General features: G+C 36.1%; 1 protein-coding gene across 3 annotated transcripts in view; it reads left to right on the top strand.

Moving 5' to 3' along the window:
* Positions 1-9,895, top strand: part of CEP97 (centrosomal protein 97) — a 29,944-nt gene extending 20,049 nt beyond the window's left edge. For all 3 annotated transcript variants that reach the window (XM_072614138.1, XM_072614139.1, XM_072614140.1), the window contains exons 7-11: positions 1,285-1,449; positions 2,114-2,247; positions 3,654-4,431; positions 6,103-6,178; positions 8,061-9,895. In XM_072614138.1, the coding sequence (XP_072470239.1) occupies positions 1,285-1,449; positions 2,114-2,247; positions 3,654-4,431; positions 6,103-6,178; positions 8,061-8,765 (1,858 nt within the window). In that variant the 3' untranslated portion in view covers positions 8,766-9,895. The remainder of the gene's footprint in view (positions 1-1,284; positions 1,450-2,113; positions 2,248-3,653; positions 4,432-6,102; positions 6,179-8,060) is intronic.
* The last annotated feature ends 13,937 nt before the right edge of the window (positions 9,896-23,832 follow it).

Here is a 23,832-nt window from a genome sequence, read left to right as displayed (position 1 = left end):
TTTTTGTATTTAGCACTTAATACAGTGTCAGTGATGCATATCACAAACTATCTGAGCTTGGCCATCTTGTGCAATACTTTTCCATGTCCTCCCAGAATATCTGCCCCATGTGCTTCTGAGCATCTCATTCACTTTCTCCTCACATTGCTAGGATGCCATTGGAGCGCATGTACATCCCATCATCTTTCCTGTTATCTGATGGTCAGCCCATCTTATTGTTGGAGCATTCATTTCCTTGACAGCATCCTTTACTGACATTTGTCTTTTTACCTTTGTATTTTTTATGCAGTGCAGCCTGATCATATCTATCTTGTGCTCCTTCACTGTTCTCTTAGTGATACACATTTTGATTCTTTGTGGATGATAATATTCTATGATTTACAGCCTCATTAGCATATCCTAGGGTCCTAGAGCTAGAGCTGGAGGGGACATGAGAAGATATCTTGTCCAACCCCCTTATTTTACAGATGAAGAAACAGGAGGTTAACCTCAAGGAGGTTAAATGATTTGCTTGAAGTCACAGTTTCCTGAAGGTAAACCAGTCTTCCCTAGAATTTTAAAACAGTTTTCCTCATTATGATGCTGATACTGTAGGTCCATAAATGATTCACTTAGATTCTGTAATTGCACAATTTTATGTACACAGAGAAAATTTTTTCATGTTAATCTTGACAGTTAACTAGACCAGAACTTCAGGAGTGTTAAGAAGTTAGGAAAATTATCTTTTCCCCCATAGTCTGTGGCAGAGCCTCTAGTGGGCCAGTGGTATGTGTATTGGTGGTGATGAGGACATAAATTGTGCATTTTTAAGGCTGCAGAGGGCTTTTACATCTTTGTAATAATTGTCAGGATGAGAATAGATTTCTGTGTCAAAATGATAGCACTCCTTCTTTGTTTTGGTGCATAGTTATCACAAAAATATCCCCAAATTTGCAATCAATGTTAAAGGTGTTTAGCTATTAGAAATATGGTTTCAAATGTAGATTAGGAAGGAGAGTGAGGCCAGTTTTTAAGACTCTGAATTTTGTGAACAAAGAAAAGATCATTACTACTTTTATAAGAAGTTAGCATTAAGTATATGAGCAAAAGACTCCAAGAGCCAGAGTTGTCCTCAGGCTTTTTCTGTGGTCTGCTCTGGACTTTTACTTGTTCTGCAGTACTGCTGCATTGGGGCAAGCATATCTTGAGATCATAAGATGAGGATGAGGCTTGAAGAGAAGATCAGCAATAGCAAAATGCTTTCTATTGGGCCATGCCATCCTAGACTATTCTTTTTCTTTTTAGTTTGAAAGCTGAATGGCTTTATAGTCAAGGCAAGGGAAGATCATATCGACCTGGTCAGCACATCCAGCTGGTCCAGTATCTGGCAACTGTTTGTCCTCTTACTTCTACTCTGGGCCTTCAAACTGCAGAGGATGCCAAACTGGAGAAGATACTGAGCAAACAAAGGTGAGCATGTCAAATATAGAGCAGCTGATGGATTCCAAAGGAAAAACAGTTTTGGCTCAGCAGTATGGCATTATTAGTTCTAATTCCAGCATATGGTTAAAAGGTTCCTAGCACAGTGTCTAACACGTAATAAGTGTTTAATAAAGGCTTGTTGATTGATGCCTGTAAGTGCTGCACCTTCTATTACTGAGCATTCAAAACTCCTTGTTGCTGTTGGGGATACAGAAGCAGAGACACCATACTATGTTGCCAGCCATAAAACTTAGGGCTCCATTGCCTTTCATTGTTGAGGGGGAAGAGGTCTAGGTAGACAGAGAGTGAAGGCATACTCCATACATATTTGTAGATGTACAGTGTGTATGCATGTATATATTGGTATGTACTTAGAGTATTGTTTACCCAATTAATATTTCCAAATGTGCTTGCTTATGAAGACAATAGAAAACATTTAGTTATATGTAGAGATCAGGTTATTGCTGGGTAAAGCTTTAAAGGGTTTTGTGTATCTAAGTGCCATGTGCAGAATTATTTCTAGCCTTTCTTTTTTAATTCTTCAAGACAAGGCTTTGGAATTTGGAAGGAGGTGGTGTTGGGAAGCTACCTGATGAGAAACAATGAACTGCCACCTGATGTAAACTATAATTTAAAATTGATATGTTTCTAGGCTTCACCAGAGGCAATTGATGTGCCAAAGCCAAAATGAAGAATCTTTGTCTTCAGTTGCTAGTGAAATAGAGGTAGCCATTGCACCTGAGCACTTGGATCCAGCTCCAGGGAGCCCAATAGTTATGGAAAGTGGTAAGATTCCTGTGTGTACCTGTGAAGGGTACCTGTGGCAACATGCGTGTGTTCTGTGTACATATGTGCACAGAATACCATATATATGTTTTGGTTTTTATTAGGGTTTTAGTTTTAAAATACAGATCAATTTCTAAATTAATTTCTAAAATACAGATCTATTTCTGAATTCTTCTAAAATTTTGTTGGTAGCTTTTGTTTTTATGTCACCTTGATTTCCAAAACCATCCTCATTCCCTTTGCCCATCAAGCTGTCCCTTGTAACAAAGTTTAAGAAAGTAAGGGGAAATATACTAATTCAGCAAAACTAACCAATTTTTCTGGAGGAGCTGCAGGAGAACAGGCACATTAATGCACTATTGATGGAGCTTTGAATTAGTCTAGCCATTCTGGAGAACAATTTGGAACTGTTCTAAAAGTTACTAAACTACATAGCCTTTAACCCAGCCATACCATTATTAGGTCTATATCTCAAAGAGATCAAAGACAGGGAAGGACACATGTGTACAAAAATATTTATTACAGTTCTTTTTTTGCTGTTATTGTTGGAAAAATTACACTAAGGGGGGTGCTCATCATTTGGAGAATAGTGAACAAATGATGATATATGGATATTACGTCCTGTTGTGCTATAAGAAATGATGAAAGGGATCATTTCAGTGAATCCTGGGAAAATATGAACTGATGTGGACTGAAGTGAGCAGAACAAATAGAACAATTTATACAATTAACAACACTGAACAAATAAATTTGAAAGCTTTAAGGGTCCTGATTAATACAATGATTGACCATGATTCTAGAAGACCAGTGCTGAAGCATGTCTTAACAGAGAAACAATGGACTCAGACTACAGAGTGAAACATATATGGACATGGCCAATGTTGGAGTCCGGTTTTCTTGATAGGCTTATTTGTTGCATACTTTTCACTTCTCCAAGAGTCCATGAATGTAGCCAACTTTCTACAATCCTTCCAACTCTTCGCTATTCTTATTTTTTTGTTATTTTTGTTAATTTTCTGGATATAAGGTAAAATCTCAGAGTTCTTTTGATTTTTGTTTTACTATTGATGATTTCAAATGATTATACTTATGGTTGATTATTTTTTGCAATTCTTTTGAGAATTCTTTGTTCTTTTGGTTTAAATTATTTAAAAATTTTATTTATAGCATCATTATTTTGGAATAAGAAAATAGCACCCTGTTTATATAAGTCTGATAGCTCTTATTAAGAACTATGTAGTCACTGGATTTTTAGAAAACATGGTTTGGAATTTAGGGAATATTGTGGGGAATCACTGTTATTTGTTTGCTTATTTTTTTTTTTAGATACTTGATATTAATGCAGAATTTTAGGTAAAAATTCAAATTCTTAGTAATTCAAATGAAACTATCTTTGTTTCTTCTAGAACCTGTCATTCAAGTAAATTCTTGGGTTGGGGCAAGTGCCCATGAGGATCACTTATATGCTGTTAAGAGTAACCTGGCAGCCTCAGTACAGACTGTGAGATTTTCTCGAAATGACCTACACCTAGAAGACATACAGACAGATGAAGACAAGCTGAACTGTAGTCTTCTCTCTTCAGAGTCGACTTTTATGCCTGTTGCCTCAGGATTATCCCCAGTATCTCCTACTATTGAACTGAGATTACATGGTATAAACTTGGAGCTGGAAGATGATGGCACTGTGGTTGAATCTCTGAAAGAAATGAAAAAACAGGATGTGGACAAAGAAGTAGAAAAGACTTTGTGGGTTTCAAAAGAGAGTTCTGTTAAACCAGCAAGTGGTGAAGGAAATCCAGAGACCAGTGACAGAGATGGAATATTGCTCCTCCCTGAGATGGCCACAGCAAGTGATGTCTCAAGAGATGGTGTTAATCATTCCTCCATAGCCTTTCCTGAGACAGATGGTTTCAGGCTTTCTAGTGCCCAGCTTATTGATGAAGGCCCATTGTCTCAAATCATTTCAGAAAAAGTACCCTACAGGCTTTTCCCTGAGGGATCTTTTGCTTTGGACAAAGATTCCACCGTACTTCAAAGAATGAATGATGCAGCCACCAAGCTCCAGGCCTGCTGGAGGGGATTTTACATCAGGAACTACCATCCTCGAGCCAAAGAAGTGCGCTATGAAATCCGTCTGAGGAGGATGCAAGAGCACATTGTTTGCTTAACGGATGAAATGAGGAGGTGGGTCCGAAGTTCTGTTTCTGGTGGCACCTGGTTTGTGAATAGAGGTCTTAGTTTGTCTTGGAAGATTGAATTATCACTCTGTATCTGGGATGTGGGTTAAACTTACTGTACACAGCAGGATTTCCTTTTTGGAAATCTACACTTAGGTCTTCCACTGATGCCTCTTTATGGTATGGAGACAACCTGGGCCCCTGAGGGCTATGTCACTGGAATGTATGTTTTGTCGTGTTGTATGTTGTGCTGGAAAGGCTTTGAATGTGGGCCAGCCCCAGACTGTGTGTCTGTTGAATGAAGCTAGCCTGCATAAGTCTAGACAAGTTAATTACCAGTTTGGCTACAGGGTGATAAATTTCCCAGCAAGAGCAACTCATGAAGGCCTATTACTAAGGCGTAGTAGTAGGGCTTGTGATGTGTGGCAAGAGAGAGTGAAATTTCACACAAGTGAAATTGCATATCCTTGGAAATTAAAGTATTTGTTTCTGGACATGCAAAAGAACTGTACGAGCAAGAAAAGACTCTCAACAGGGTCAGAGTCAGTCATTCACCAAACGTTTATTAAGCACCTACTATGTGCCAGACACTTGGCAAGTACTGTGAACAGAGTAACTGAAATGAAATTGTTCTCGTACTCAAGGAACTTGTGTTTTCTCAGATTCTGAAGAGATGGAAATAAAATCAGTAAATAGCATAAGGCTTATTGATAGCCCAGAAACAGCAGGAAGCCAGAAGATGCTATTATTTTTCGGAAAATAAATATGATTATTGGTTGGATTGGTTTAGTAGACTCTTAAAGTTTGCAGAGCTCCTTCTTAAGTTTCATAGCTCACATGATCTATTTACTTTATCAGACAAAACAGTTAAAATTTCATAGATTTTTGTTGAATAATGATGATATTTATTAAGGCTGCCTTACTTAAAATGTAAATACATTGACTTCTTTGCAGTTAAAGAATTCATCGAGTATATTACCCTCACCTGGGGTCATGGATGAACTATACCAAAATAAATATAAAAGGAGAGATTAAAATTATTGGGTATGTTATGGTTTCTAACATAAACCTATTTATTTTTATTAATGCTGAACTGGGAAACCTGTTAAGTGACCTTTCATTATCTTTATTCTCTTAAAAAAAAACTGTTAGGGATTCATTTTGTTTTGACATATCAGTCAATTCCCACAAAGCAATCCCCCTGATTCTTTCCTAGTGTGAATGACAGTCTACTTTTCATTAACTTTAAAGAGGTTAAATTTAAAACTGTATCTGTATCTATATCTATAATTCTTCAGCATCCATTAGTTGGGACAGAATAATACTGAATTACTACTTTATAATCAATTTCTCACAAGCCTAGCTAAAATTATGTGGTATTTTGTTTTATGCATGCCATTCTGGTTGTTACTGTTACTGTGACTGTGTTGCCGTTCTACAGAGTGAGTGCTGTGTAGAAGTAAGATCTTTATTTGTTGATTGTGATATTAATTCATATTTATTAGGCGTTCACATGGCTATTTTACTTCCACTTAAGGTTTTCATTTAAGATGAGATACAGAAGTAGGAAGATCATTATTGGGCCATTAGAAAATTAATCTCTTGAAACTGTATGCATTGACTGTGCTAATCAGAAATTCATAGTTCTACCTTCTGTTGGTAACATTTTTAATTATAGATTGAAAAAAGAAAGAGATGAAGAGCATATTCAAAAGCTTGTGCAAGAAGAAGCTGTCAGATTCCTTTGGAACCAGGTAAACACCCTTCCATTGATTTAACTCTGTGTAAACAAAAGATTCATTTCTGGGAAAAGGAGTAAATCTGCCCACCCTGGCACCCTAACTACCCTTTGCAAAGATTAAGGATAGCAAGTGTGTTAATTGCCATTTATTTTCCTATGCGGGAGTAGCAGATTGAATGGGTGACATTTTAAGTTTTATTTTGGATGAAAAAATTTTTGTTTTCTGAGTAATTCAAGGAAATGAAGATAAAATTCAGAGGAGAAGGGAAATGACTAATAGAATTTCTATGAAAACATGCTTTTAGGCAGAAGAGCATTACAGGGACAAGGTTTGATTACAATTTATTAATGACTTTTATTTCAGACTTCAGGCCCACATCTTCAGACTTTTTCTGCCTTGCACTCAAGACACTCCAAGTGGGGTACCATCCAACCTGTTTCTGTCTCATATTGCTCTTATCTCTTCTATACTGTGCTCTGGGCAAAAAAACCTTTCCTTTCTATCCTCTGAACACTTTTCTGTTTTTGGCTTTTGCTTACACTAATTGCCATTCATCTGTTTAAGTTTGACCTTTTAAGTTCAATTTAAGTTAATACTGGCTTCTCCATTGAAGCCTTTTGAACCACCATCACAGCTACTGGCTTCCTCTCTCCCTTGTCTCTAATGACCCTGCCCTGGTACTTTGTTTTATATCTTTCCAATCACTTACCATGTAATCTTGTATAGTATCATAATTCATGTTTGTGTCTTGTCACTCTCCTAGACTGTAAATTTTATGAAGTACTTTATTTGAATTTTGTACCATAACTGGTGTTATGTTTGTAGCAGATATTTTTGCCTATTGGATCAATGAATATTAAAATGACATTGGCTAGGGCAGTAATTGCTTGGGACATAATAGGCACTTGATAAATGTTTGCTGAGTGAGGGACTGACTGATAGGTAGAATATACTTATAAGGAAAACTCCTATTATTTCTTCTAACAAATAGCAACAACTGAATTTAAGGTTGTTTTGTATGGAGTATCTAGCTACTTTGTGGGATACTATTTAACTTACATTTGACCATGAGTTGAGTTTTTTAAAAAGTGTATAACTACATGATTGTATGTCCTGAGAAATATAGCATAAGCTGCTTTGTCAAGTGAATTCAGGTTGACTTTTATTTATAAGGGGCCATCTGAATTATTTTCTATTCTGAAATTTTACTGTGTCAGATACTGCTTGATGATTTCTGGTTAATCATCCGATATTTGGAATCTTTTTGTGATGTTATTTGTAGCAGGAATTTGACATATAGGCTTTTTAGAATCTTCATATGATTTGACTCTAGTAGCCATGAACCAGAAGTTACTGAGGTATTTTCAGAGAATACATTTACTCTGTCATTGATTAACATTTAGGAAACTCTTCTGTCTGTCTGCAGGTCCAAATCATGGTTATAGTTGTATATATCATATAGTATTTTCTGCTTTCACATTTGCTGGATTTAATCTGTCATATTTAATAGCTTTGTCTCTCACTTGTAAAAGGTGTATCCTGTGTTTCACGTAGAAAGATAATACTAGTGACTCACTGTTCCTTTGAATTATTTTTCCACTTGGTTCATCCTTGTTTCCTCACCCAATTTGCTTTGGGACCAAGGTGTTCATTCTGTGGCCAAAAGTTGGAGTATATTCTGTAGTCATTAAACATGGCAGACAAGGCCCTGCTCACTACTTGGATTTCATCAGTAACTGGGCTAACTGGACATTGATACTGTTGCTTTATAACAACTGGAAAAATAACTTAAGAAGTGCATGCCGTACTGATAAATTTATGTTTGTGTTTTAAAGTCCACTGCATAATTATGAGCCTGTTACTCCATAATGAGACTTCATTCTGTGGTTTGCAGGTGAGATCCCTACAAGATTGGCAACAGACAGTGAACCAGCACCTCAGTTCTGCCTGGCAATCTAGTGCTCCCGTATCCAGCACCCTGTTGTCCTCCCAGTCTTCTCCATTATTTATCTCAAGTCAGGAGCCCTCTTCAGCCAGTGCTTCTGACTGGTTTATTTCAGATGTTGAGGCTCCCCAGGAGAAAGTCTTACCTGAATTCCCAGACTCTGGCTTTCACTCCTCCCTTGCAGAACAAGTTCACTTGCAGTATTCATTTGATTCTGAAAAGAGTTCCATGGGAGGGAGTGATATTTCTTTAATGGGGAATTCCTTGGAAACAGTTAGATATTTCAAAGATCCAGATACAGGGAATGCCAGTGAAGGGCATAATGAATGGAATAAAGATAGCTCTAATAATGAACAAGATAACAGTCTTCTCGAGCAGTATTTAACTTCAGTTCGGCAGCTAGAAGATGCTGATGAGAGGACCAGTCTTGAGGATGGCATAGAAGATGGTAGTCTTCAAACTCCTTCAGCTCCAAGTTCATGTTCCTTGTCTGACTCAGCTGCTGTCGCTAATGTAGCTGATAACAACGCTGCCCCTTTGCAAGATGACACCACTCAGACACCAGACACTTGTAAATCAAACGCAGAAGTTCAAGGTCATCAATCAGAATGTGACTCTGCATTTCAGGTGCTGCCTGTTGGTATTGCTGTGTAGTGTTTCTGGTGCCATGGAAAACTGAGTAATTTAATTCTTCCTAATTTCGCTTGTCCTTATATTTTCTTTCAGATATGTTTAAAAAAAAAATCTTCATAATTTATATAGAATTTATATTCTCATCTCTTGTTTCCCATTTTTCAGATGTCATACTGGGGCTTCATTTCTGACAGCAGTTTGCTACTCTAGTATGTTCAAATACTTAGCTATATGATGCAGAGTAATATTTATATTGAAAGCTATATGCACTTTATGTCTTAATAATTGAATTATATCAGAATAGCTTTTTCTTCTGTGAAATGTACTAAGATTATAGCTTCCTCCAAAGAGAATTAAACTAAAGCATCTTCAAATTTAGGAAATTTTATCTAAATGGTTATTGCATTACTTCTGTTCTTTTTTGTTAATGTAGAAAATAATTATATAATACATTCTATATAAAAAGAAATCTAATGCAATGAACCAGTTATGTACAGGACAGTGAACTGTTGAGAGGGGAACAAAAGCTAGCTGCTTTGCCTTCTGAAGCAGCAAGAAGGTTCCAGCCTTGCTTTGTTTTTTTCTCCTTTTGAGGCAGGGAAAAAACTTTGCAAGCATATCCAATAGGACACAATAAATCCACAGAAATTTTTCAATAAAGATGATTAATTGCCTTAAGAAACAGAACTTTAATGAATATCAAAAAGATACTAAAGAACAGGATCTTTAAAAGAACAGGATCTTCAACAGTGAAGTGTTTTATCCAACTCTGTAACTTGTCTTACTTAAAGGAAGCAATAATAGAAACCCTTCTCTCAAATGGGAGAAAGCAAGCACAAAGATAATTCCATTTGTTAGTAATACCACTGAATGTGTTCTTACTCTTTGATTTAAAAGCATACTGGAATGAGGTTTATTTTTATTTTTAAGCACTGTTGACATGTTTCCCAATTGTGTACCTTTTTCAGTATTTTAAATAAGAGTTCCTATTTCTATGTCCCTTTACAACACACTTTGCTCACATTAACCCCATTTTTTGATTTTGTTTTTTTATCCCCAGCATAGTGCCTTGCATGTACATACTAGGGAGTTAGTAAATGCTGTTTGGATTTTGGAGATAGCAAAAATATTATTAAAGCCATTTTATTTTGTTTTGTTTGTAAATACTTGATTAATATCACTGTCACTTCATTCTTGCTCCCTTACTCCCTAGCACAACTCGTTCCTGTAACAAATAAGTACAGCCAAATCAACACATTAGCCATACCTAAGAACATGCTTTGTTCTGCACCCATGGCCTGCTCTTCTCCGAGAAGCTTGAAGCACTCTTCACACTTAGTCTTCTGAAGTTGCAACTGATCCCTGCATTTATCAGAATTCTGATGTCTTTCAAATTATATTCACTTTACAGATAAACTTTTTTTGTGGAATCTGTTTTTTTTTTAAATGATTTACCAAGGGTCACATAGCTACTAAATATGAGAACTGGGATCCGAGCCTAGGTATTCTGACTCCAAATATTTCCTTTTTTACCATTTTGCCATACTGCTTCATCTCTATTTAGGTAGGAAATATTCTCCCCCCTTTTCTGGGGGATGGGGGAGGAATTAGTACTTAGATTTGGCAATGGATGTCAATAGATGACCCATACACTGTCACCTTTTTAATTTTGCTCTTAGCTAAAGCATGTACAGACTTGAAGATAAATACTGATTGAAGAACTTGAGCTGCCCTCTTCTCCCCCATCTTTGTTTTTAGAGGAATATTTCTCACAGCATTTAAAAAGTCCTACATTTTGGGTAGAAATTAGTGGTGGTGGGAAACCATCTCTTTTGCCCTTCATTTGGTTAAAGAATTCCCCAAATGTACAAAGAAAGTATTTTGTTTTGAAGTCATCAAAAGTAGATCTATAAATCAAAACATGCATAATCTAACCTTGGGGAAATGTTTTAATTGTTGGGAAGTCATCAAAAAATGTTCCAATATCTTTTAACCACAAGCATATAGAATCATGGTATCTATGGAATGTTAGAGTTGTGATTCAGTTCTATTTAACAAACATTTTTAAAGCCTCTACTAATGTGTGTAAGGCCCTAGTGGTACAAAACCAAAAATGAAACAATTCCCACTCTCACTCTCAAGTTTACATTCTTTTGGGAAATTTTATGTAACACACGTAAACTAATACAAACTATAAAAAGTAATTTCAGGAGCAAGAGAGTACTAAACTGTGCTAGAGATTATAATTTCTAATCAGATTCCGAGGATTACCACAATTTAGAACATTCAAATAATCTGAGATTTAAGTTAGAAGTTGAAGACCTATTTGTCATTCCCTGGAACTCACTGGGAATCCATTCTCTAGAATTATATAAAATAAACACTGAAACCTTCCAGAATAAATACGGTTAACGTTGGTAATATTTATGCTGGGAATTATTTTTTCTGTGTTCATGAATAGGTAGCACTCAGGTTAAGGACTCTCATAATTCCAGAATATTTTGCTCAGGAAAATTTCCATCTGCTTTCTTTGGCTATCTAATCCTAGAGTGAACACAGTAGTGTTATGTTTGTAGTCATTAAGTGGACTTATTGTATAGTTTTTTTTACCCCCTCTACTGATAACATGTCTTATTGGTAGCTTGTTAAATAATAATTGAAGGATTTTTCAGTCTTTGGATTATGCTAATTGTTTTTTATGGATCATTTTAGATTTCTTCTTAAATGCACCCTATTTTTCACAATTAATTGCCTAATTTCATTCCAGGAGTTAGACAGAAAAACTGTCCTGTGTTGCCCTAGTACCAGAGTTCTACTTCTCATAACATTAAAATTTTCCAGAAAAGCTGCTAAAATTTCCTAGTTCAGTATTACCTAATCAGACATTAGCTTGCTCACACCTTTTCTTTTTCTTTTGCTAAGCTCATTCGTGTACTAACATTTATCCACAGTATTTTCTTTCTTTTGCTATGTGAATTTCATTACTCATAAGTAACCTTCAAAAGAACTTAATTTCACAAAGATTTAGCAAAATACCCCATCAACTAATATTTTCATTTCTCTTTTACCTTTACTAAAGTTTTGAAGTACAAGAATATTAAGATGTCCCTTCCTTTTCTTTTGGACCTTTACAGTTTATCTTGCAAGTAGTTGAGATTAAAAGTTGTTTAAAGTTAGAATGTACGAAATGTGTGGACCAGGCTTAATATATCCTGAGGGGTTTAAAATAGTTAAAAACTAATTTTTATAAAATTTTTGGTTTCAAAGTCACAGTGTGTAATAGCAGATTGATATAAGAGACTAGTGTTAGTTTAACAAGATTTGGTAGTTGGCGAAAAGGATGGGTATGGGAGCTAGTTATTTGAGTATATTGGCCTTGTTTTAAAGTGTCTTAGTTAAAGGTTAGTTAAGGCAATTCAACAATATTACTTCACTTAAAACTTTTTCCAGTCTGTAGAATTATACAGATTTAGTATATGTCCATTAGAAACAATTACAAAAACTGAACTTGTTGAGATTTTGATATAAAAAATTTTGTACTTTACAGCAGTGAGTAGACAGAGTTACCCTGTTTATTTTTTCTGTCTTTGAAAGGAAAACAGAGTTTTGCCATCGAAGGTAGAACAATCATTAAAAAATAAGAAACAACAAAATAACTGTGATTCTTTTCTAAGATACATAGTTGTATTAATTATGTGTTATAAAAAAAAATGGAAACTATGTAAAAGTTTAGCAAAGGATCCCTTCGTCTATACATCAAGGATCTGTAATTTCTTCAATATGAATAGGTACTCCTGCCAACTGAGATCTTTCCACATTCTTAGTTAAAAACAATTTCATAAGTTGCTGGGGCCAAAAAATTTATCCTTTGATGGTCAGCTCTTTGAACTTGGCTGTTTTAGTCCTTAGTTAATGTACATTGCTGGGCCTGTACTAGAAACTTTTCCAACTTGGTGAAAGGCCTGTTACAGTTACGGCTTAGATTTTGAGAACCCAAGGTCGTCTTGATACCATGATGAGATATAATTGTACCTTAATCAGAGAACATCTGATAATAAAAAGTGACATGTTGTTAATCAGAATAAAGATCTAGTGAATCTTTGAATTTGATCACTTCAGATTTCAAGGTTTACTGAGCCAGCGGGGTGTGAAAGTACAAGCCATCCTAATTGTTACAGAAAGCACTTGTCAGGCTAGTCAACAAATATGTAAGTTATTTGTATATTTAATTATAAAAAGCCTCATGCATGCTACAGGTAGAAATATAAATGATTGATGACAAAGCTATTCTTGTGAGTGTGCAGATAACTTTTTTTGATCTAATAATGTAGATCTTGAGAATTGTAGTATTTTAAAGGGGTTTGTGGGGAGGGATGGTATTTTTGTTAAAATAACAAAAAACCCTCTGTAGTGGTGTGTTTCTGTGTGCCTACTTAATTCTCTCTTATTCCCACTTTTGTTAGTATTTTTTGGGAATTGAGCTTAATTGTCTAATTCCTGGTGGTCCATTCTGATGATTTGTATAGTTGTATTTACAGTACATTAAATACCATAGTACTTTCAGCACGATAGGCAAAAAGGACAGAAGCAGTACTATCAAAAATTGAAATGAATACAGTATAAAAATATAGGAGAAGATATTCCTAGGAAATAGATACAGCATGAAAAAGGTTAGTTACCTGTTCATAAACCAGGTGGAAAGATGGTTTGCTTATTTAGTATGGCAGTTGTTTATTTTGCTGATTATATACCTAGTTGAAGTAAATTTGCTATAATGTGGTCCTTCCTCATAGTCACTTCTAGGTAAAGTTTATGACTATTTTGCCATGGATTTAAACAGAAAATTTAGTCAAAAAACACTTTAAAGGTTTTCTGAGTTTGCTTTCCAAGATAGAACCTATTGTGCCATATTAATATTTTATAAATAAAGTAAATGACAGAAAAAATAGTAAAAAACAGCCTTGGAGAGTATCCTTGTACTTAATTGTATTTTTCCAAAAATGAGGTGTTTTTTTGACCTTGTATACCATTCTGAATCCAGTTGACTCCATTCATTACAGTACATGGGGAAATCATGCTGTGGTGGGTTTGTTCATTTTACAGTTGCCTTTCTGTGTTTTTTAGGAAGGAGAAGTCATGTTTTATGTAGATAATGGAGTTTTAAAAATTCATTTGTGGTTTATTTTTAGTTTTTTTCCCTTCTAGGACCTATAGAAAAAGTATATGGTTAAAGTGATTACAGTGTGCCTTTTTTTTAAATGACTGCTAACTTTTAAAATTGTGCTTAAATGTTTAGTTTGTATTTTTGAGGTTCTAATTTTAAATAAATTATTTGTATCTTTGCTTTAGACTTAATCTATTTTTTTAAACTGCTATAATAATTGTGCTTATTCATGCTTCTAATGATTAAAGGATATATGTTGTTGTGTTGTTTCAATTATATCCAACCCTTCTTGACCTGTTTTGGGGTTTTCTTGGCAAAGATACTGGAGTGGTTTGCCATTTCCTTCTCCAGCTTATTTCATAGATTAGTAAGCTGAAGCAAACAGGGTTAAGTGACTTGCCCAAGGTCACGCAGCTAATAAATGGCTGAGGCTGGATTTGAACTTATGAAGATGAATCTTCCTGAGTCCATGCCTGGTGCTCTATCCATTTACTACCCCAAAGGATTTATACATTATACAAAACAAATTGCATATGTAATATTGTATTGTGTGCTTCAGTATAGTGATAGAGATCATTGTTAACTGGGAAGTAGTCGGGTAAATTGATGTTTGACACTTTTTTCAAGCAACTGAAAAGTGCATGGGAAATGACAAGAATAATTATGTGTATTTGTAGAAGGAAAGGATACAGGTCCTTTAGTACTATTCCTAGAAATAACTACATGTATTGATAAATTTTACATATGTTATATATAATACAATTTTATTCCACATTCTGACCTTTTTATGAAGAATTCAAAGCACTCTCAGATATGTCTTATTGTTTAAAAATTTTTCCTGACAATCCTTTAGGAGAGAAGGGTAATTACTTAATCATTTTACAGGTTAAGAAACTTAGTTACTGAGGGGTCTGATTGATGTCTGCGAAGAGTGGAATGTGGTAACCAAAAACACGAATTTAATCTGAAGTTACATGAAGAGGGGTCTAGTTTTCAGGATGCAGAAAGTGGTATATTGTGATGTATATTTTATATTGTCCTGTATACTGTCTTGATCAGACTACATTTGAAGTATTATGTACAGCTTTAGATGTCACATTTTAGGGAAGGGCATTGGTAAGCTGGGAACAATCTAGAGGAGTGTGACTAGGATGGCGAAATATCAGTTTAAAAAATCAGGATCATCCTGAAGGAGAAAGAATATAACACTGCAGACATGATCACTATCTTTGTTATTTAAAGGGCTGTCACATGGAAAGAGGATTAGATGAGTTTTGTTTGGCCTTGGAGGGCAGATTTAGGAGCAGTGAGTTATAAAGAGTTAAATTTAAAACATGAGATAAAGAAAACTTCTTTGCAATGACCTAAAAGTGTAATGGACTTCTTCAGGAATTAGTGGGCTTCCTCCTCCCTGGTGGTCTTCAGGGAAAGGCTGAAAGATCACTTGGTGAGCATCTTGTAGAGGGGACCTTTTACGTGTATGATTTGGACAAAGTGGCCCTTCCCATCTCAATCCCCATCCAACTCTTCAGATTCTATGATAATGCAGGAAATACCAGTCCTGAAATTTGATTTCAGTTTTCTAACAGGCTAGTGCTCTTTCCTAGGTAGCATTTCCAGCAGGTAAGGCATTTATAAATAAATGTTTAAAATTGTGTTTTACGAATAGAATTTGGGTCTAGGAATTTGTGATTACCACAAACCTGCTGAATCCGTGGATTCCCACTTCTCTTCCATCAGCCCTCCTCTCTCTACCTCAACCTCCTTTCTAGCAGTCACCTGGAATCAAGCATCCAAGTGTCCAAAAGGACTTATGAGGCCATTGAGTCCACCTCACACTCAGTCCTCTACAAGTCCTGATGTGGTGGTCATCCTCCAATGAAGGAAAGCCTTTACTTTCTGAAGCAGCCCATTTCACTTTTGGATAACTCTACTTACTTGGAAGTTTTTCCTTATATGTAGCCTAAATCTGACTCCATAACTTTCACTCATTACACCTGGTTCTGTTTGAGACCAAAGAGAAGTGATAGTCCTTCAAATGCTCAAACTCCTGTCATGTCATGTTCCTTCTAAGTCTTCTTTTCTCTAGGCTAAATGTTCCCAGTTACTTCAAGCAATCTTTATATGGCATGGTTTCTAATTTCATAATCCTGATTGTCCAATTTTTGAATGCTCCAACTTCTCTATATCCTTCTTAAAGTGTGGTTTGAAGAACTGAACAGAACACCTAGGGCAGAGAGGAGTATAAATGACATCTCCCTGGTTCTGGATATTATTTTTTTTCATAAAGACCAATTTTTTTTCAGATTTGGAAAAAATTGAGCCATATTGTATATATAATTCATCTTGCAAGACATCAGAAAATAATCAGGTTGATCATTTCTCAATGTGTTTTCTGACCATGCTGATATTTCTTTCTCCTGTACTAATTCCCCTGTACTTTCACCTCTACTCAAATTAGCTTGGCAAAAGTGTAAGTTTCTACAGTAACTTTAGGAAATAAAAATGCCTTCTTAAAAAAAGAAGGAATGAGGAAGGACCAACTGAACTAGATTTCTAGCAGTGTAATAAAGGGGGAAAGTGAAACTTCAGAATTGGGAACTGAGGCAGTACACCTTCCCCAATTCCTAACCAGGTCTGGATATTATTTTTCAACATGGCCTGGGAATACCATTAGGCCTCTCACAGTGAGCTTGTAGTCCACTTAAAACTCAAGATATTTTTTGTAAGAATTGCTCCCTAACCAACTAACATTCATCCAGTACTTGTGAAGTTGATTTTTTTTAATCCAAGTGTAGAACTTCACATTTATCCCTATTAAATTGCATCTTTTTTAGGTTTCCCCAGTTTTCTAGCCTATTGATTTTTTAGATCCCAGGTCTATCATCCAGTATGTTAGTTATTCTCTTCAGCTTTATCATCTGAAAATATCACAAGTATGCATTATATGGTTTCATACACAGAGCTCCAATTCCTGTTGGCTTTTTTTCCACTAGAAGTATACCTCCTCTTCACGTAGACCTAGACCTTGGAGTGGATGCATGTTTCTATTACTCTCCTGCTGCCCCTGAAATCAGAGCACAAGCCTCCAGTATTTTAAAAGGAAAGTTTTACCAGGAAACCTTAGTTGTTTACTTAAAAAACAAATAAAAAAAAGTACTAATCTTTAACATTGAGGAGTTGCTGCTGGGCCTACAGCAGTCAGGGCACTGTACCTCTCTTGTCCACTAAGGGGGCTGGCCCTCTGCTCTGGACATGTGATCTAACTGGATACAGTCCTAGGGAGTATGGCCTCTAAAAAGAGAATTTAGGTTGCCTATTCTCACATTCTTTGACTCTCTAAAACCCCATCCCAGCATCCTGGAAACAAGTTTAGTTATAGCTTAGAGTTATGGTTGATGTCTTGGGTTTCCCCCAAAAGAGGGCAGTAAAAAAGTGCTAAGTGTATGATATAGATAAGGTATTACATGTATATTTTATTCCTATGTACAAAAGAAGTACTAAACATTAAAAACAAACAAGAAAACAAACCCTTATGTTTCAATATTTTTAAAAACCTCCCTTCTACTACCAATGTACTTTCCCCCCCAAAGGCAGGGTTTTCTCAAGGTATGAGGCCATTTGGTCATTATACCAAGTAGCTTCCAAATTCTATATGAGGCAGAGGTAATACCAGATTGCGGTGGGTATTTTCATCAATTCTTTCAGCTATTATATAATTGTTTCTCTTGTTTTGTACATTTAAACACATAATTCATTTAAATCAATTGACTAACAAAGCCAGTGCAGTTCAAATTAGAAGAGAATCAAGAAACTGGGAAACACAATATTTGCAGTAAATTTCTCTGATAAAGGTCTCATTTCCAAGATATATAGGAAACTAATTGAAATTTATAAGAATAAGACCTATTCCCAAATTGATAAATAATCAAAGGATAAAAATAAGCGGTTTCAGAGGATGAAATCTAGGCCATAAAAAGCCATATGAAAAATGTTCTAAATCAACAGTTGCAAATGCTGATTAAAACGACCCTGAGATACCACCTTATCCCCATTAATCATATTTGCAAAGTTGGCAAAAAAAGTATAAAATGACAAAGGCCAGAGGGGCTAAGGGAAAATAGCTACATTAATGCATTGTTGATGGAGTTGTGAACTTATCCAGTCATTCTGGAAAGTAATAGGAAAGCTACTAAACTTTAATATGTCCTTTGACCCAGCAAGGCCACTCTGTTGTTGTTTAGTCATGTCCAGGTCTTCATGTCCCCATTTGGAATTTTCTTGGCAGAGATGCTGGGGTGGTTTGCATTTTCTTCTTCAGCTCATTTTTCAGATGAAGAACTGAGACAAACAAGGTTAAGTGACTTGCCCAGGATCACACAGCTAGTAAGTGTCTGAGGCCAGATTTGAACTTAGGAAGATGAGTCTTCCTGATTTTAAGTCCAGTGCTCTATTCACTGCCTTTTAACCTACTCTCTGAGGTTAGCAGAATCCACATAATTGTCCCAAGTCTTTATCTGACTTATGATTAGAAAGTCCCTGTAACTCCTTTGAACTAGAGACTCCATTATTAGATTTATGCCCTAAAGAAGCCATTGATAATTGTTATAAAAGGAAATATGGTTATTCTATCACGACCTGGTTAAAAGGCAGCTTAAATTCCTGAAGGTTTAATTAGCTATGTGGTGTGGGTTCCAAAAGAGTTTAGGTCGTAGAGACTAAGATTCTGGGAAGTGACGGATTTCTAGAAAGATGATGAGCAGCTAAAACTCTGGGAATTGGTTGATCTTGCTCTCATTATGGATAGAAAAAGTGCTGAGTATCTTTTTTTACTCTTGTGACTAGACCTGCCTTTCCCACTAAAATAGCTCTCTCTGGTCTCTAGTCTAAAAAAAGATTTTTTTTTAGTTGAATGAATTGTGTCCTCTTGCTGGCTAGTAAAAATGAACATGGTTATGGCTAGATGCAGACCCACAGATTACCTTGCATTTGTGATAGATTTTCTGGAGGGGGGGGCTTCCTAGGGGAGAGGTAAGCACCTCAGCAGAGGCCCAGTTGAGCACAGCTAGTGAAGGAAGAGGGAATAATAGCAGAGACAAAAGAATCAGAAAAAAAAAAAAAGCAAGGAGCTACAGAGACATGGAATGCCCAATCCAAATGTGACAGAACAATCAGGTAGAAGGTCCAGCAGAAATCACATAATGATATCACTAAAAGTCCTCATTGACCCCTATGAAATGCCTCTCAACGTGTGTACTTTGGCTACACATTCTTTCCACGTATATGTTCTTCCAAGTATATGTTCTGGCCATACATGTTCCCTATATATGTACCTTCTATTCATTTACCCTAACCACAGGTATTCCGTACATGTGTGCCCTCTACATATTTCCCCAGTCACATATATTCCTTATATCTGACCCTCCATTGATGTGGAAGGCCACATATGTGTGCCCTTTCATGTGTTCCCAGTGGGTACATGTGAGACCAGTCTTTACGCTTGTGGCATATATATTTGTGGGAAGGTGTGCCCCAGTTTATGTGGGAAATATTGAGGCAGCTAGGTGGTTCAATAGACGGAATGCTAGTCCTGGAGCCAGGAAGTTCTGAGTTCAAATCTAGCCTAAGATACTAGCTGTGTGACTCTGGGTAAGTCACTTCACCTCTGTGTGCTTCACTTTCCTTATTTGTAAAGTAGGGATAATCACAGCACCTAAATCCCAGAGCTATTATGAGGATCAAATGTGATAATAATTATAAAGTGCTTAGCACAGTGCCTGGGACATAGTAAGTGCTATATAAATGTGAGCTTTCTGTCTATCTATAAATGCCTGATTGTCAATTTTCTTACTGTGCTCTTTCATTAAATGAATTGTGTCCTCTTGATGATAAGTAAAAATGAGCATCATGGGGGTTTTGAGTGGATGAAGACCCAAATATTACCTTAAATCTAGGGCAGTTTTTAGGGGGGCTTATATATAAGACATTATACCCAACCTCATGGAGATTACTCTCTAGTAGAGATTTGAGGCAAATACAGACACCAAATAGTGTATAATGTTACACAGTCAGCACATCAGATAATTGCAAAACAAAGGGCTATGTAAGGCCCAAAGGGGTAGGTTTTGCTAGCAAGAGGTAGCATTTGAGCTGAGGCCTTAAAGGGAAATTAGGAATTAGGTGAAGTGGGAAGGATGCTATTCCAGGAAAAGAAAAACAGTCTGAGCAAAGGCCCAGGTGGGAATGTACAGGATGGCAGAAAGGGGCAGAAAGTAGCTTAATATGGCTAAGTATAGAGTGGCAGGAGTGGAACAATATGAAATAGCATAAAGCACCATGGCCAGCCTGGTGATGAGACTGAATTTAACCATGTTGTTTCTCAGATTACAGGCACACACAGTTGTTTATCCTAGAATCCATACTTGAAACCTTTTCAAGTGGTAGGCCCTGTCACAGCCTTAAGAATCTGGAATTATATTCATGCCATGATGGGGCTGTAGAAGAAGACTTTAGTAGAAGCTAATTACTACTGGTTCTAACCAAGTAGAAGCTACAGAGAAGGCAGGAAGATCACATGCTGTATCTCAACAATGGCTGTGTGAAATGTTATAGTAGAAAGAAAGATTACTAAAGCAGCAGAGGAAATTACAGTCTCCTTGGGTTATATGCTACTTTCTTTCTGAAAGAAAAAGCATAGCTATCTACACACCAACCCATATTGGAGTACTGTCTGACACTGATCATCAGGAGCTGAGGAGAAAAAGCTAGGAGAGAGGAAAGGGAACAGAAAAGGCAAACGGATTTATCACAGTGACGTTGCAGGAAGTTCAGAATCTCCCTGGTCTGAAGAGAAAGGCTCATTCCTGGATGACAGCTCTGCTGGGCAATTATGGGTGAGGTAGTAGGCTCTTGCATATCACCCCTCATATCTTTTGGAGTCTTCAAACAGAGATTGGATGCAGGAAATATTGTTGCAAAGGCTATGACTTGACTAAATCCTTAGCTCTGTGAGAACTGTACACCTAGTAGTAGAGACAGACCCCTCCAAGACTATCAGTAGGTTACTGCTCTCAAGTGGAAAGTCATTCGGTTTTGCTGGGAAAACTGGAGAGCAGTCAGGCAGAAACTAGATATAATAGACCAATATTTTACATCATTTACTAAGATATGGTCAAAATGTCTATGGCTATGTTATGTCTATGTCATAAAAGGAGATATCAGGTAAATTAGAAGAACATGGAACATTTTACCTATTAGATTTCTGGACAGGTGAAGAATTTATGAATAAGTAAGAGAAGGCATTGTGGGATATAAAATGGGTAATTTTGGTTACATTAAATTAAAAAGGTTTTGTACAAAAAAAATAACCCGATGTAGCCAAGATTAAAAGGAAAGCAGAAAATTGAGGAAAAATTTATCGACAGTTTCTCAGATAAAGGCCTCATATCTCAAATGTATAAAACACTGAGTCAAATTTGTAAGGATGTGAATAATTGCCCAATTAATAAATGACCAAAGGATATGAACAGGCAGTCTTTGGAAGAAGAAATCAAAGACACACATAGTCATATGAAAAGTGCTGTCTATCATTGATTAGAGAAATAAAAATTAAAACAATATGGAGGTACCATCTCATAGCTATCAGGTTGGCTAAAATGATAGAAGGGGAGAATAACAAATGTTGAAAAAGATGTGAAAAAATTGGGACACTGTTGGTAAAACTGAACTACTCCAACCATTTTGGAGAGCAAATTGGAGCTATGTCCAAAGAGTTATAAAACTGTGTACTGTGTATGTCCTTTGACCTAGCAATGCCACTATTAGGTCTATTTCCCAAGATGATCAGGTAAAAAGGAAAAGAATTTATATATTTTAAAATATTTAAAGCTGTCCTCTTTGTAGTAGCAAAGAACTGGAAATTGCAGGCATGTCCATCAATTGGGGAATGACTGAATAAGTCGTGATATATGATTATGATGGAATAGTATTGTGCTATAAGAAATGAGGAGCATGTTGATTTTAGAAAAGACATGAGATTTAAGGTAATCTGTGGGTCTTCATCTACTCAAAACCATAGTTCAGCCCCCACCGTGTTCATCTTTATTAGTCAGCAAGAGGACACAATTCATTCAATAAAAAACTATTTAATGAAAGAGAAAAGTGACAACCAAGACAATACTGAATGCAGTAACAGCCATATTGTTCAAAGAGTAACTGAATGACTAAGCTGTTCTGAGTAATATGAATATTTAAATAAACTGAAAGGACTTAAAAAGAAAAATGCTGTCTTTCTACAAAGAAGAAACTGATATATTCAAGTATGTATTGTACCATATATATATAATGTATGTATATGTATATATATACATATATAGCTATGATGGCATTCTCTAATATAGGGTTTAAAGAAAAATGCTATCCACCTCCAAAAAAAAAACCTAATATATGGAAGTATGTATTGTATAATTCCATATATATGTAGCTATATCAAATGATTGTATTCCTTAATGTAGGATTGGGAGGGAGGGTGGGAGGGAGACAACTTAGAATTCAAAATGTAACAAAAAATAAATATTTAAAAAAGTCATTCAGTTCAAGATTGCTTCTGCTAACATATTCTTATGATTTGCTAACAAATCTTTGTGAAATGAATCAATGAATGGATTAAGAACCTACTGTAAGTATGACCTCAAACAAGAGCATTGAGAAGACACTCCCCAAAATTCCTTTGCAGAACTGTGTGTGTGTGTGGATGGGGACGGTCCCCAGGTAAGGAGCATTGAATATTATTTTCAGGTTTTTGGAATGCAGTGTTTAGTTTTGCTGATTATTTTTCTCTATTTTTTCCCTTAAAAAATTCTTTGCTATCTGGGATGGTTCTCTTGGAGAACAAAGAGGAAGCAATAGAGGGAAAAATTTAGGTGATATAAAAACAAGAAATATCTATCTGTCTGTCTGTCTGTCTGTCTGTCTGTCTATCGTACCCTAAGCACAGCACTATTAATGATATTATTGAAGAATACAACAGAAAGAGAAAAATAAGTCTCTCCTTTTGGTTAGTAAATGATTTTGTACTCCCTCACAAAATTATCAATTTACTTTTTAAAAATCTGCTGAAATTATTGCTTTTGTTTTACTATTAGTCACTTCTACATATACTCTCTACTCTCCAAGTGAACCTTCCTTTCTAACAAAGAAAGTAGGTTAACAAAAATGAGGGACAAAATGAACCTATTGACAGGGTATGCAACATTCCAGACCAGGAGTCTCCCATCTTCCTACTAAAGGGGGGACTTGCTTTCTTGTCTCTTCTCCAGGCCTAGATTGGTCATTACACTTAGTCATAAATCTTGGTTTGGTATTGTTTTTGTTTACGTTAATGTAGTTAAGGTGTTACTGTTCTTTTGGTTCTGTTCACCTTAACTTATTGGTTTAGTTTTTACAACAGGAAACAATCATAAAGGACTTTGGTACTTCTAAAGATAAATGTACCATCTTAAGTACAAAAGACTAAGAAAGGGGATACAAAGCAAATAAAGGGCAGCTAGGTGGCACAATGGATAGAGTGCCAGGCCTGGGGTCAGGAAGACTCATCTTCATTAGTTCAAATCTGGCCTCAAATAGTTTCTAGCTGTGTGACCCTGGGTAAGTCACTTAACCCTATTTGCCTCAGTTTCCTCATCTGTAAAATGAACTGGAGAAGGAAATGGCAAACTACTACCCGTGTGTAGCCAAGAAAACCCTAAATAAGGTCACAAATTGGGCATGACTGAACAACAACAAAGCAAATACATTAAGGCTCTTATTTTTTGTGATGAAAGGTATCTCATGTAGCATACTCAGAGTTGACCTTCGTGGTTCTATTTGACCATACTAGGAGCTTTGGGACCTGTTTCTGGCTTTGTGGTAACTCAGCATTGAAAG

This window comes from Notamacropus eugenii, chromosome 5 (assembly GCF_028372415.1).
Source record: "Notamacropus eugenii isolate mMacEug1 chromosome 5, mMacEug1.pri_v2, whole genome shotgun sequence".
Taxonomy (NCBI): domain Eukaryota; kingdom Metazoa; phylum Chordata; class Mammalia; order Diprotodontia; family Macropodidae; genus Notamacropus; species Notamacropus eugenii.
This window is presented reverse-complemented; position numbering and strand designations above follow the sequence as displayed.